This window comes from Styela clava, chromosome 14 (assembly GCF_964204865.1).
Source record: "Styela clava chromosome 14, kaStyClav1.hap1.2, whole genome shotgun sequence".
Classification (NCBI taxonomy): Eukaryota; Metazoa; Chordata; class Ascidiacea; order Stolidobranchia; family Styelidae; genus Styela; species Styela clava.
This window is the reverse complement of record NC_135263.1, coordinates 17,685,846-17,701,165: the sequence shown is the minus strand read 5'-3', so window position 1 is coordinate 17,701,165 and position 15,320 is coordinate 17,685,846. Positions and strand designations below refer to the sequence as shown.

The 15,320-nt window shown below is 34.8% G+C and overlaps 2 protein-coding genes across 2 annotated transcripts in view; one reads left to right on the top strand and one right to left on the bottom strand.

Moving 5' to 3' along the window:
- Window positions 1–332: 332 nt before the first annotated feature.
- LOC120341513 (uncharacterized) overlaps window positions 333–15,320 on the top strand; it is a 31,376-nt gene continuing 16,388 nt past the window's right edge. The window contains exons 1-5 of the mRNA XM_078120250.1: window positions 333–817; window positions 1,665–1,776; window positions 3,288–3,427; window positions 3,994–4,120; window positions 4,796–4,927. Coding sequence (XP_077976376.1) covers window positions 663–817; window positions 1,665–1,776; window positions 3,288–3,427; window positions 3,994–4,120; window positions 4,796–4,927 — 666 coding nt within the window. The 5' untranslated portion in view covers window positions 333–662. The remainder of the gene's footprint in view (window positions 818–1,664; window positions 1,777–3,287; window positions 3,428–3,993; window positions 4,121–4,795; window positions 4,928–15,320) is intronic.
- LOC120341514 (uncharacterized) lies at window positions 6,209–13,363 on the bottom strand. Its single transcript, XM_039410040.2, has 12 exons — window positions 12,600–13,363; window positions 12,366–12,524; window positions 11,965–12,119; window positions 10,891–11,777; window positions 10,556–10,700; window positions 10,223–10,370; window positions 10,000–10,116; window positions 9,618–9,765; window positions 9,035–9,236; window positions 8,621–8,799; window positions 8,309–8,414; window positions 6,209–7,713 (listed from the first exon to the last, which is right to left on the bottom strand). Exons 1-12 carry the CDS (start codon window positions 13,240–13,242, stop codon window positions 7,261–7,263), a joined length of 3,342 nt encoding a protein of 1,113 aa, XP_039265974.2. The 5' UTR covers window positions 13,243–13,363; the 3' UTR covers window positions 6,209–7,260.

Sequence of the window (15,320 nt, the reverse complement as noted above, 5' to 3'; positions counted from 1 at the left end):
GTGTGGATAAATGTTATAAGATTTATATTCTGTGTATCGTGGAAATCTGAGAATAAGAACAAACAGAGTTTTACCAATCATATATGCTATATATTTACAACTACTTTTTATTCATAAAAAGAACAGTTGTGATATTTAGCTTAGATTTTAATTTTTTTGTTCTCGCGACGGCGAATTTCATGCTTGTTTACCATCATATCTGGCAACACTGTATAGACATATTATGTTCAGTTGATTTTGATTCATTTTCCCGGCAATTGTGGCCATTTTTGTGTCATCAATTGCCGGACTCTTGAGAGATTCTGGTGCTGAGATAAACATGGATATGTGTTATTACATTCGTGGGATGCCAGCCCACACTCGTGTGACGCTAGCCCACACTCGTTTTTGTTAGGCCATATTAGGAGTAACTGGGCCGTGTTTAGTATTGCATTTGCGTTGCGTATATCAGATATGGTCTCTATATTGTCAAAGCCACCAAGTTTTTATGTGATAACGTTTATAAAGTTAGTAAAATAGTTGGTTAACCCGTTGACGTCAGGCTGAGTGTGGGCTGAGCGAGTGTGGGCTGGGGTAACTTTGGTGTCTGGCAATGGCAAGACTGTCTGACCGTATCCGCCTGATTCTCAGCTTCTCATATTTTATTTTATAAAGTCACAATAATGACTTCAGCCAGTGATAGAGAGTCTCTGCAAATGTATGAACTTGCCTTAGTGAGGCTAAATAAATATTTTCAAGTCTATAATCAACCAGATGTGGGTTGCACTCCGAGAAAGATGTTACATTTCACATCACAGCAATTGAGGAACTTCCCCAAGTAAGTTTAAACACATTATTAATATTAAGCACTGTAATCACAGAATTACTATCACAAGTAGGTAACATCATGTTGCCATGGCAAATTTGGTAAATATTGTCAGATTGTATTTCAGATAAAACTGTAAAATGGCAAGCAGGTGATAAACACCTGAACACAGAAATACTGAAATAGCTGTCTAGTGATATTCTGACCTGCTGAATGGAATAACTCTATTTTAAAACTTCATCTTTATACATGTAATTGAATTATCCTGAAGATTTAAGTTTGAATCATCTATACAACCTTACCTTAGCCATCAGTTTTGAAATATCCTGATAATACCGTAATAATTTCAATAACATTTAATTTTGTAATATACATCTGCTCTGTATTATAATATCACAATATAGTTTAAATCAGAGTTATTCAAACATTTTTCATCTCGACCCACCTGGCACGACCACATTCGCCCTCATGAACTAAAATAAAGTAAAATTTGATGATACAGGAAGTAGTTTGGAAAAGAATAAAATTGACAATACCTATCCAATTAAAGATGAGACCAATGTGCTTGCATATTCACGCACAAAAGATTGAATCCTGGCTCTATTTTGGGGGTCTCAGTACTGGTTCCAAATCTTTCAAATTTGATCGATATTTTGTTTTAATATAAGTTAGTGTCGAAAAAGATTTTACCACGATCCCCATTTCATGACCCACTGGCAGGTCAAGACCCCCAGTTTGAAGAGCACTGGTTTAAATAACTCAAGACTCAAGTGTTTTGATAGATGCAATCTGTCGAGGTGATATTTCGATATTTACAGAGTCATATCTCACTATTGAGTCATCTTTCTTTTTTATTTAGTTTGCTGAACTTTTACCAAAATGGCCCAGAATTTTCTTCTAATTCCCGTCAAGTCGCACCAGACCAGTTTGAAGAATTTTTCAATAATGTTCAACTTCTCAAAGACTTGAAGGTAAGTGGCTAAAAGTTTTGAGAGTTTGCTTAGAATACCAATTTCAAAATGAAGAATATAAATAAGGTTCCACCCACACACAAGAAGCTTCTTGACAAAATGTTACCAATTATAGCTTTTATATAAAAAATGATATGGCTGACTCTCTTTTGTGTTAGAACCCCCGCATAAAATGCTTCACAGTCAATTTTGATATTCATTATTCGGGTCTAGTTTAGTTTCGTACCTAAAGTACTTCTAGTGGGCGTAGCATAACAATTTTTTCATTTGTTAATCTTAACCCCCACCTGATTGCATCATCCAAAAATTCACACTGATATAATAGAGCCCTTCAAACTATACGAATTGTCATCCAAGACGCGCAGACGATCACCGGCAATCAAGCAAGCTATTTTTCTCGTTTTCTCGTCACAATGATCGCATTAGTTCTTTATCATAAGCGCATATGCCAATCGGACGATCATACAAATATTTTGGCAAGCTCTATGCCGTGATTGTGACATCATAGTGATGTAATTTTGGGATGGCATAGTCAGGTGAGGGTTAGGATTGACACATGAAAAAATTGTTATGGTATGCCCACTAGAAGTATGTTAGGTACAAAACTACAGGAGACCTTATTGTTTATTAAAGTAGTACAGTAATGACCTGATCAGAATACTTATATATATCCATAATTTTTAGTTCAAAAGTACATTTGCTTTAGTATGTTTTCATTTTAAGCATTTTAAATTGATAATCTATGACTTGTCAAAGTTGTAACATGTAACATCATGTCATTGTATTTTTTTCATTACTTTGAATCTGTTTTTTTTTAGTAAAAAATTCAATGGAAAGAATTATATAACTAAATATTCTTGGTTAGTTTCAAAACAAATTTTTTAAGATATATGAACAATTGACTAATTTATCTCAACCATACCACCATGCATGTTATGCAGGAAATTGTTAGAAATTTGTAGATCAATAGCATTCATTTTTTGCTGACTTTTTCAAATTACTCATTTTAATGTTGAATATGACTCTTTTATCAAGTATGAATGATACCTGAATCAGATTATCACTCAACAAGGTTCATATTTGTCGTAGTTGAGATAATAGGTGATGATTGTTTGTCATTCAATAAAAGATGTGTACATGATTATATGTTATTGCGCAATATATGCATTTGTGTTTACTGGAAAGGTTATACGAGAAGCTGTGCTTTGCCATGTAATGATTTGTCATATACTCAATTTATGATTAAGTCATCTTATTGGCTTACTTCCCCCCTCACGACAAACGTGAAAATTTTATCCATCTTTGTAAACACTCCCACAGATTATCGCTTACCTTTACAAAGACTTGTTCACTGGTTCATATATTTTATTTTTTATAGCTACAGCGCTTCGTTGCTTTGTTGCAGCTTTACTTGGATTTACGTTTTTTGCTTTATGTGATACTGCTCCATAAAAACTGAGTCTACTGTTTATCATTGAAACGAGGTATTTATCTAGTGTGGATTGTTTCAGGTATCCTGTTCTGGAGAATTCATTGCCGAATTGCAGCACTTTCGATCTTTGGAACGAGTTCATATAGTCGGACCATGTCTCAACTCCGTCAAAGGCTTACGGGCTGTCAGCACAAATTTGCATACGCTGATTGCAGAAAAGTATATAATACGATTATTGATTATGAATATGTCAAATATTATTAGAATTTAATAGGATGTATCTGTTGTATATGTAGTTTTCTTTTCTGAGTAATTTGTTTTGAAATAAGCTTGGATTAGTCATGAGATATAAGCAAAAAACTGTTTGAGATACAATAATAAAGTTGCTAACTGCATTGTTCTGTCAATGACCCTACACTGACTTTTTAGAAACATTATTATTTTCCCAAAATGCTCATTGGACTGGAAGTAAAGAATTAGTTTCTGTGTTGAAATTAGGTTATAACTGTTATAAAGGAATGGAAAGTTTGTGTTCAATGTTTAGTTATATACATATTTATATACGAGATTGCTGTTATTATAATTTCAGAATAACACTTTTGAATAACATAAATTTGAGAGTTTAATGCCAACAAAAAGACATGGCTCTGTCTCGTATTATGGAGATTTTACAAGGGCTTTGACGACTGTTACGGTAATTTTTGGGGCGCACTTAGGTAATCGCCCCCCTTGGGAAACTGCTGGACTATGGTCATTCACCTGCTTTATATGTTCTGTTTTCTCAGAGGGACAATCACATTGCATGAGTTATTATCCTCATGCTGCATGGATGAAAGCGGACCAATGTCATGGCCTAAACTACTTTGCCTCGAAGTTTCAGAATGTTTTTTGACGAGCCTGGACTCTTCACTGGTATGAAAATATATTATTACAGAATCATGAATCAAATGTTATATTGCCAAAATTTATTCAACCAATACATTTGAATTATTTTTCAAGTGAGTGTAAAACTAAGAGCTAGCTAAAACTACAATACATCTGCTTCTAGAATTTGAATTTTTCTTTGAAAAATTCAATATTGAATTAATGTGAATATGTTTTTGTGTCTACAGTAGGCATGATTATAAAGTCATAATATTTTCTTAGTGTTTTTAATTTTGTAACTTGGCATTGACCTGAATAATTTCGAATGTTGATGGAATTTGTTTGAGAAAACTATAGCCAGTAGGGCTATACTATAGAAAATGATTTTTGATATTGATCACGGAAGTGGAAAGCCATTGAGGCATCCTAATATAGGGCACCTGGTCACTCGCAAAGACACTACTGGCCATAAAAAAGCCAGGTTCAGCCAATTGAGTGCCATGCATGCATCGATGCATGGCCTTTGATGAATGATGAAGGAAATTGAGCAGTAAGTTTTTGAACTAATTTGCAATTGTGGGGACTCCAGTAATCTTTCTGTACGTAACCATTGTCTTTGGAAGTCTGATTCTACCCATAATCAATAAGAATAATGGTTATGTAATCAGTCTTGTCATACCTTTTTCTTCAAATTATTTAATTTCAACATTTTTCATTATTTAGAAACTTCTACCAAACTTACAAGAGCTGGACCTTAGCTTCAATCGAATATCATCGATTGGGAATGAACTTTGTTACCTGGATCGCCTTACACATTTGAATCTTAGTTACAATCGTTTGCCAGAAATTCCACAGGTATGATTTATTTGTTCTTCGAAATATATATTTTCTGTAGCAAGGCACCAATTTAGGGTCCACATGGTCTGTGAAATTTGTACAGTGGGGACCACAAAAATGTGACAAACGTGGCAATATCGGTTATAATATGATTTGCTTATAAAAAATCTCGGTTGAAACCTTCATCACAATACACCGCAAATATCTTAGGTGCTTGTAGTGAAGCCTTATAATTCAGATAATCATCACTATCATCAATGGCTTCTCCGACACGCGGCACCGTCTAAAATTTAGGAAGCAAACAAGTTTCACCAATAGCACAATGTCTATAATGCAACATAACATAATAAATTTTCACTCAAGATTCATTCTTAGTAGCATAGCATTGTTGTCAAAGAATATGCCAGCGAATGCTTCGCAGTACTTGGAGCCAAAATTTACAAAATAAGAAAATTGAAAAAAAAATAATGAGAATAAAGACAGTTATGTCAGTCAGATGATTGAACCTCAGCATCTTGTGCCTGAAAGAGCAACAATTACGATATTTTCGATGAAGAATCCATTAAGCTCAGTTTTATTGAATGCACTTCCCATACTCAGTGGCTTGATGACCTGCAAACTCTGAAGCTTCTTTGGGAAAGTCCCCATGGCGAGTGATGCTTCATTGATTCTCACATGTGTATGTGTGCTGCGCTTGGTGCCAGTGATTTGAGTCGAGCATCATTCAATGAATTTATAATTCATTTGAAGTTTTCTTCGCTTTCCAGAAGTGAGCTGTCTCATAATTGAGTGGATAGTGGGAATTTTGAACTTAAATATGTCTATAATTAGATAATTTTGCTTAGATAAGTTGGTGGGTCTGTGATCGAAAGATTGTCTCTGGTCTGTCATGTCATTGTTTGTAATGTTTCTCTTATAATGTTACTGAGATGCTGATGTCGAATGTTAAATTTATGGTACTCCCATAGTATGTGTACCAGGTTAGGGTTGGGCCATAATTTTATTCCGATTTTCTTCATTTCAGTTCTATTACGAGTTCGTGGACTGTTTGTATTGGCAATGTTTATCCCCCCTGCCTATGGGTTTCCGTCCTTTTACTCTTTTACACAACTGTACAACAAAATTAGTTACCTCCATATTGGTACACATACCATGATGCTTACCAAGGACATTAAAGCAATTGAAGATTACCATTGGACATAGGCCAGTACAGAAGTTCGTGTGAAATACCTAATGAACCTTAAAAAATCAACGGTTTTGCTTTTCTTACATGTAACCATTTCCATAAGACCAATACCATTTCATTGTGGAAGAATTTTTATTTTTAAGGGACAGAAATGCTTCAATATCAAACGATAAAAAGAGGTAATGCGAAACATGACATGTTGTATACACATTTCACAGTATAAAAACAAGCGAACAATGACAAACAAAAACAGGAATGGGCACATTCATGAAATTAATACAAATACCAACGCAACACCAAAATGTAGCTGAGAAATCAATGTGATTCATTGTAAACTTTCAATGCTTTTTAATCAGCATATTTTTCACAGTGCTGCTTACACATCAAATTGACTTTGCAAATATGACTTTACAGCAGAGTTATTTACCACTTTTATAGCTGCATAACCATATACTGCATTGTCATTGCCAATTCCTATGTCTATAACTTTATCGTATTGATTTGAAATCCTATATGTTTTTCATTCAATGCAATGCGAAAAACAGATATTTCAAGTCCTTTTATTTAGCTTTTCAATCTAATCTTTTTGTTGAGTGTACATACCATAAATTCGCCTAAAAAGAAAATATTTCTAGTATAATGTGGTTGCACTGGGCACGCACCAACATGGATTGCAATGGTGATTTTGGCGTTTGAAATTAACATTTATGCTCATTGAGCATGATAATTAAGTTGGATATTGTAAATTCGGTTTACTGCTTTAAAATAAAGCTTAATGCAGCACTGCTCAGGCAAAACTTGAATGAGAATCTGGGGTCTTATTTTCACGGTAACCAAACTTGTAACTTGGCAGTATGTATACCATGCATAGGTTCACAGTGATTACGTAATGTTCATCAGGCAGGCAGAGATGTCCAAAGCAAACAAGGTCTGTGTCATCAGCCTTATCCTTGCTATTTCAAAATTGACTGTGCATATGCAAATTAGTTTCCGGAAAGCAACATTTGAGTTTGAACATTAACGATGTTCTGAGGAGGAACATATTAAAATATGTAACAACACAAATAAAACTATTAAATATTGATCGCCAATCAATATCAATTCTGTAATTGAGAATTGTCTATAATTCGTCTAGTTTTGTATTATGAGCTAAATGTTCTCAGTGCTAAGAGTCTATATTTTTAGTTAAAGGTTTGCAATATTCACTTTTAGTTTCACCGAGTAACCAATGAGTTGTTTCTGTCCACCAGCTATTTGTTTTAGAAACGTGGTGAACAAAGTTTGATTTCGTTTCATTTCTGTTTTCTTCATGAATAGTTATAACTGCTATTTCAGGTTCTGATTTCTGTACTGTAATAACATCTAAAGAACAATATAATCCCCAAAGTAGAAGAAAACAGCCTGATAGAGCAATAAGTTTGAGAACTCGTTCTGTTGGTGGTTTTTCTGTTAGCGCTGATTCATATTGATTTAGCTCTAATGGAGGGCAATATCCGACTTGCATATTGTCTGATGATGTTAAGTTATTGCTCTTGTTTTTATTTGTTGCAAAGTCATCAATATTGAAGGGTTTGAGATATTCCCCGCTCATTGCCTCCTCTACTCTTTCTCTTTGAGCCTGTAAAACATGAATAGTTTAACAATTGGTCTTGTTTTGCATTCGAATGATTTTAAGAAATTTTTATTTAAGTATTGAAATGGTTCATCCATTTGATATTCCAAAATACTCCTACCTTTGCCAATAAATATAAATTATAATTAATCAGATCTTCATCAAATGATGAATTTTATGAATTTAAGTTTATTTTATGAAATGATTAATAGATTTTACAAAACATTCCATTTGAAGTTATTTATGCCAGCATTTTTTTAGGAAAAAACATTGATTGATAGAAACACATCGACTCCATTATTACCTATTCATGAGTTGGCTGTCTGATCATGTGATTGAATGCAATACGGGTGGCCGAGTCATAAAATAAACATTTGTGAGAAAAAAAATGGATTCGTTCCTGTTGCATCACATAGGTTTAGACAAAAATGCTGATCAATATGCTCGATTTGTGTTTGTAATTGATTGATAGCGATATTTACTGAAATTCTGAATGTATGTTGTAAATAGATTCACTTTATTTAGATGAGTAAATACCAGTGAGACATTGAATCATCCATAAAGTTGTTTTATATTCGCTTGAAATCGAAATTCGACTTACTTCAATATCAATCTGTGTTAGCATTGATCCATATAAAGTTATTTTCCAATTTCTTAGTTCTCCCATCATTGTTCTTGGTCGATCAACTGTATCATGTATGATCAACCTTGAAAAAAACATAATAAGTTTAGGCACTTGTTATAGGCTTTTTTGACTCGACTACTAAAGAACTTTATAAAATAATTATAATAAAGTGAAGTGGTATCATCATAAATCATTAATTGTAATATAGTAATTTTCATAGCAATTTATTGCTTGGAGGCAATAAATCAATATTTGTGGTGTGGCTGAACCACCATCCTTATCACATACCTGTAGGTACCAAATGGTTGTTCGCCCCAACACTTAACGGTGGCGAAGGTCCAGTTCCACAAGCCACTTGAAGAGTCGTCATTTTTTCGTGGTCCGCCTATAACTGATGTTGTTCCACTGGGGCACACAAGTGAAATAAATAAATCTCCTCTGCGTGGATGCTCAATGTCGACAGTTATCTGAAATTGATGAATGTTTATAGTCTGTAGAAATAACGCTTGCAATGTAATTTATCATATTCACTCTCCTCCATTCGTTAGATTTTGTATTTTGATAAACATTGGTTATTAATTTAAAACTACTATTTCTGCTGATTCATAGCATATAACAAATATCTATTTTGAGTTTACCTAAAAAGGCTGTGGTAATAATTTAAAACCAATTGAAACATAGGCAAAAATGAAATATTCTTACCAAAACTTGCTCCAATGTATACACCATGTTGTTGCGGCATTGTTTTTCAGTCACCAACATTTTTACAATGAGAGCTCGCTTCTTTGTATTCGGAATGATTTGATGCCGATCAGGGCACTCCAAATCAAGAGATGTAAGCCAAGGTACTGGACGCCACACTCTAGCAGCATTTACCATTCTCCAAGCATTCAACAGTCCAAAACTGTAATCAAAAAAGAAAATTAACGAATGTTAGTATGTTACTACCTAATTAATACTGCAATGAATGTTGCAATACTGCAATGTTTATTAGCAATGAATGGAATGTTATAAAAATATAATAATCCAATCAGCTATCACTGCAAAATCTAAACCTTGGTCAATTTAAAAGTCATTAGTGGTTGAATAGGAAAGTAAAAAAAAGTATATTAGCATCTGTGAAAAGCGTTTATAACCAAATATGTAAGTGTGAGAGTGCTAAAAACAATCACAGCAATGTGATAATTTAAGATATAACAAGCCTGGTCAAAATGTTCATGTTTTAAGTTAGTAGTGTCATTTTACAGAGGACAGCGTTTTATTAGGGTTTACATTTTCCTCTTACCCTCTTTCATCACTATGATGAAATCCTGCACTGTTTGTAGTCCATTCTTCGCCATCAGGTTTAATTTTTATTGCTGTCATAACCATGATGTGCTGAATATCTCTCCAAGTAAGGCAAGGTCTTGCTTCTAACATCAGTGCTACCATACCTGACAATGAAAGATTTGTAATCACCCAGAACTAGATAATTTTCTAATACTATTACGGAATATTTTAAGCTCTTCGATAGAAGAGTTAACAAAATCTGAACTTCAGTACACAAACTTTTTTATGCAAACTTGATACCAGTTTCACTAAGTACACAGAGTGATCTTTGGAATTCCAATACCATCATACCAATATACAATTTTTACAACTCCATCCACATAGAAAAATGGTTTTACCTGCTGCAAGTGGAGTGGCGGCACTTGTGCCAGTGTGGGACTCTGTGCAGCCGCTTGTCCTCTTCTTGTTCTTTCCCAATGTCCAGTCTGTAGTAACTATTTTCCTTGCACTTCCATCTGAAAAATCAATTGTTATATTTTATTGTACATTGTACCGTAGTGAAGCCAGCTATATGGTATGCATAAAAGTTCGCAAAGCAATACTGGTTGAAAGGAAACTCACCTTCATTACCTGCCCCACTGCTAAAGGTGCACGCAAGCATAGAGGCACATTTTTCAGCATAACTAGGAACACGACCAAATTCATCTACAGCACCAATAGTGATAGTATAGATTGAGTTCGCATAGCCATCATAGTTGCAATTATCACCCTGAATGTAAAAGATGAGATATCAAACATGATTACTATTAACTCAAGTCTGAAGTAAATACCTGTGTCAGTTCGTGAAATATCAGCATCATATTAGACAGACAGGCAGGCACTCTATACATTTAATCTAAGAAAAATTGATTTGTACTGTAATGCAGTTATTATATATGCCGGAACTATTCTTACTTTATGACCACCGTTTCCACTGGCAACAATGTAAATGCTCCCTAATCCATGTCTTCCTGCAACTACTCCATGCTTTAGTGCTGCCTGTGCAAGTGGATGTGGCCCATCAATTGTTTTTCCGTCATCTTCTGGACCCCAAGAACAACTAAAAAGTTAGTGTTAGTGTTATTTGTGAAGAAAATTAGAATATTACAGGTTGAAAGTAGATGAGACAGAGGCGCATTTAGCATTTAATTTGAGATAGGTCCCGTGAAAAAATGGTCAAGTTCCACCAAAAATTCTATATCGTTATAGTCATGGATGTGAAAGTTAATGCTTTATCTCAATATATATACCTGTATATATCATTGATGTCGAGATGTTTGTTAAATGCTGCTGCTTCCATAGAGTCTGTCAAAGGTCCATCTAGAATTCTTATTCCACTAAATTTGGCGCCATATGCAACTCCAACACCACAATGGTCATTAGGCACTGCTGCTATTTCTCCAGCACACCTTGTGCCATGTTTATTCTCTTCTTTGTTATCTCGCACAGGCATGGGGTCATCATCATTTGCATTAAGGTCGAAACTTCCCTCGGGGCAGTAGTTGTCTATAAGATCAGGATGGTCCCATTGGACTCCATCGTCGACAACTGCAACCACAACCCCTCTTCCAGTAATTCCGTATTTCCATACACCCGTTACATTGCAATCACCGACACCTGCTTTGCTTTCTGAATTCTGCAGATGCCATTGTCTCAAGAATAAAGGATCACTGAATTTACCACTAGTTCCATGATTGTTTTCCAGAGAATCTGCATTATAAGGTGGCCACCAATCTCCTGCTGATTCTTCTTCCTCTGTATCAAGTCCCATTCTTCGACCACCTATACCTCCGCCACTCGATCCAATTAAATCTTTATATTTTTGGTTATAAGTTATTTCCAATTGTTGTGGTGTTACTGTAGTAGGATGAGAATGTTTATTGACGATCTTTATATAAAAATTATGTCTTGATTCTTCTTCACTTTTTTCACTCGGATTGGGAGAAGATGGTATTAGTTGTGATTTAGTACTAATGAGCATTGTTGTATTTGGTACTGATGCAAAATCTAATGTAGTTGTAGTAACATTTTGTGTGATCTTTTGATTTTTGAGTTTTAATCGTTTTTCTGCTTGTAAGTCTGTTTTATCCATCTTCAATATTGGAAGATAACCTCTTTTGCTGCGTGTCAGCAGAACCTGCAAGAAAATAGAGCTAATTTAGTCATATGAGTGATTATTTTATATTGATTATTATATGTTTAGGGCATTAACTTTTATAGAGATAAAAAGGAAACACATTTTATATTATTTCAAGTATATGAAGAGTTGTGAAAGTAATTCGGCAAAATTTCAAATTCTGTGTTATTTTAGTATTTCCTGGTACCTGATGACCCTGCCATTCCACTTGATTGTGCTGTATAAGCCCCTTCTCAAGCATCCTTTGAGTAGGTTCTTGAGTACTGAATAAATGTGTTGGTTCTACCTCACCATCTGTGTATACGTCAGTCGTCACTGGTGAATCTGTCGTTGTGGCAAGACCTGATAAAAAATGTATTTGAATTTGTGCAATACAAAAAGTTTATGGTTAAGATAGCATTCTGAATTTTTTGCCCGTTGTATAAATTTGAAAGTGGTAAACTGATGTAATCAGTAATTTAATTATACCTTGAGTAATATCATCTGAACTTTAACTATATACTGTATGTTGTTTCCTTTACTGGTAATTTTATTTATTTTGTTTTATTTTTACCTTTGCATTTCAAAAAATCGAATATAAGATCTGACCTGCAACATAAGGTGTAGTATGGGATGTTATAGACTTTTCCTCTGTCTTTGGCGTTTGTTGCTCGTCCCTTTCTTCTTGTATTGATGATGATGATGCAATTGCAGATGCCATGGTGGTCCATGTTTCTGGACTGTCTTTTTTCATGAAGAGATAATACCCTGAAAATATATGAATGTTACGAACTTTTCGTTTTATGCCTAATGGAACATATTGATTTGTAAAGCTATTCTTACCTTTCAATTCTCCTATTTGCCCGTGGTTTTCTAAACCATGTTCTTGTGCTATTATATCAGCAGATAAATCAAGTTCTTCTCGACTATCTTTGTCATGTTCAAATTTCAATTTTACAGCCCACATTCCTGTAATCCCATCCTCTAGCCTTTCTTGTGAACTTTCATCCAGGCTGTTCATATAATGTCTCATTTTTTTACTATGGAACAAAAATTTGAAGCTGTCTAGTGGATTGTATGAGCTTATATATTCTTTTCCAATCCATCTTGGTTGATTTGAACGAAATTGACGAATAAAATCTTCATGTACAATGTTCTCTTTGGGGTGTGCATTACAACTGGTAAAAGTCAACCATATGCATAAGATAACTGTTGTGTAGTATTTGAAGTATCCCATTACTTGATGAGTACCTAGGGTTGCAAGCTTCGCAAACAAATTTTGGTGTTGCCACCTTTTACATTTTGATCTGCATCTTCCAGTTGATATATCCTCTTGGCTTTTTGTAGTGTTGAATATGCATATTCCGCAAGTTGGTAATGGATTACTTTGGCGCATTTCACGCTTTATTGGACTGTCTCTGCTGATTTCATGTGTATCTGAAGTTGAGAATATATTCTCTGACGAGTCATTTCCCATCAGCCTCATTGTCTAAAAATCCCTGTTTTTATCTAGTATGTAAATATAACCTGGTTGCGGTCAAATATTATTTATTTATCTGCATTATGACCTCTAAAACATAAGTGTTTGGTATTATTAACATTTCCTGAAAAGCAGTTTGTCATATGCAAAGGGCTACTGCCATATCAGAATTTTCCTTTCAAGGAAATATCATTTTGAAAGTGTTGATGAATTAATTATACAGTTAATAATAAGAAACTATACGGTGCGGCGGTGTGGCTCAACGGGCTAAGCGTTAGGAATACGCTCGCCACCGCACCTCTAATTACTCTGCGTGGGTTCGCAGGTTCGAATCCAATGCAGGGATGGTTATGTGCGAGACGATTGCTGGACTCTTCGCCGTCGTTGGGTGGTTCACGTAACCGCTGGTCGGTTACGGCTTCCTCCACCACCAAGTCCATGCCTCCGAAAACAAACAATATAACTAATCCCATACCCGACTTGGAATGGTAACCGGACGAGAGGTCGTGGTTCGCCATATGGATAAGCCGTCTTATCGGCTTTCCTCTCTTCCTGGATAAATATGTAAATCCTATCCTATACCTTATTCGATATAAGATGATTTGTGACTGTGATGATCTGATTGTGACATCTGCACTATTTTTTTTTGTGCATGTGCTACCTGGGGATAAATAAAAATACTAAAAATACACATTATACACTGCATGATATCCAATTAGTATGCTGTACATAGGACAACTAACCATTTTATTATTTAACTGCTTCCTTTGTGACAACCTCTCCTTTTCAGTTACTTTATTTTCTACTTCAAGTTTGGAAAGGTTATCTTATGGAATGTCTTCTGATGGTGAACTATCCTCAATATTTGGTCATCAATAAAATAAATAATATAACTATTTAACATCATGGCGGTGTTTATAAAATATACATTTCCTAAGATTGTGCATGCCCTTAATTCCATCCTCAACGACAAAATAACATCGACAAAATTGATTCACAGTAGATGTGAACCTTCCTATCCTTGTGATATCTAGAGCGATTTTATTCATTATATAAACCAGGCCATATGCACATTTCTGTTCCCATTGTGTTATAAAGCAAATCGCTTCCCGTTGAGAACGAACATAAGGTAATTTGATTAGGTTTCCAACTAATCGCTTATTTTGTCGTTTGTTTTTCGATAGTACAGTATGGCAAACGGATTAACTGACTTCCTATTTGGCGCTATAGAAACCGTATATCAGGAATGAAATTTAAAATATGATAGTGATTAAACGTTTCATCCTTTATGCCGCAGCCGTAACCGCAAAAGCGTACCTTACATTGAACATATTCAAATCATGACTGGGAAAAATTTAAAGGCAGCAATTTTGAAAAATCGTACAAACAAAGTCTTGCGACATATTCACACAAACCTTCCCGAGTTCCGTCTTACGACTCTTTTACATATGACCTCGGGACACGTCTTTATTGCATGGCTGGCGTATTATTTGTGCAAACAGTAAGTGCACGGAAGTTATATTATTGTGATATTTCATTTAAACATATATTTTCTTAGTGTTGAATGTCAGCTTTGCCAGCGATTGTCATCCTAGTGTTTATATTATTATTTATAATTCCCTTATGTTCATAGATGAGATGTTAAAACCTATAAGTGTAACTAGGTTCATAATGCATGCCATTTATTTAAGCTTGATAGAATAACGGACCAAGTAAAGGTCCTTGAGGGACTCCGTGCTCCATGACACAAATATTAGTGGAGAACAAATTGCCATTTCACATCTCGTTAAAACTGAATCGTTAAATTGTATAATATTCTAAGCGCGTTTAACATATACAAGGTATATCAACGATACAATCACGGGTAATTTTGGTAGGGTTCGCGCGTTTTTAACAGTCTGTCGCTAATACAGGGTGGTCGCTAGAAAATCAGAAAATTTGAAGGTCAAATGAGATCACGAATAAAATGCGTGCTTACTTATTTTTTTTCGATACGTTCTTATTTTTTCAGTTGATATCTTTCAGGTTGTATTTGATTTCTATTGTGACACCCACACCATGGAAGCAGGCAGGAAATAGCTTTG

What these genes read in the sequence shown, in the direction of transcription:
- LOC120341514 (XM_039410040.2), bottom strand. Translation starts at nt 13,242, where the DNA reads ATGAGGCTGATGGGAAATGACTCGTCAGAGAATATATTCTCAACTTCA. An exon ending in CGCCACTCCACTTGCAGCAG is followed by an intron (nt 9,766 to 9,999) that starts GTAAAACCATTT and finishes TTTCATTGTCAG; the next exon opens with GTATGGTAGCACTGATGTTA. An exon ending in TAACACAGATTGATATTGAA is followed by an intron (nt 7,714 to 8,308) that starts GTAAGTCGAATT and finishes CATGTTTTACAG; the next exon opens with GCTCAAAGAGAAAGAGTAGA.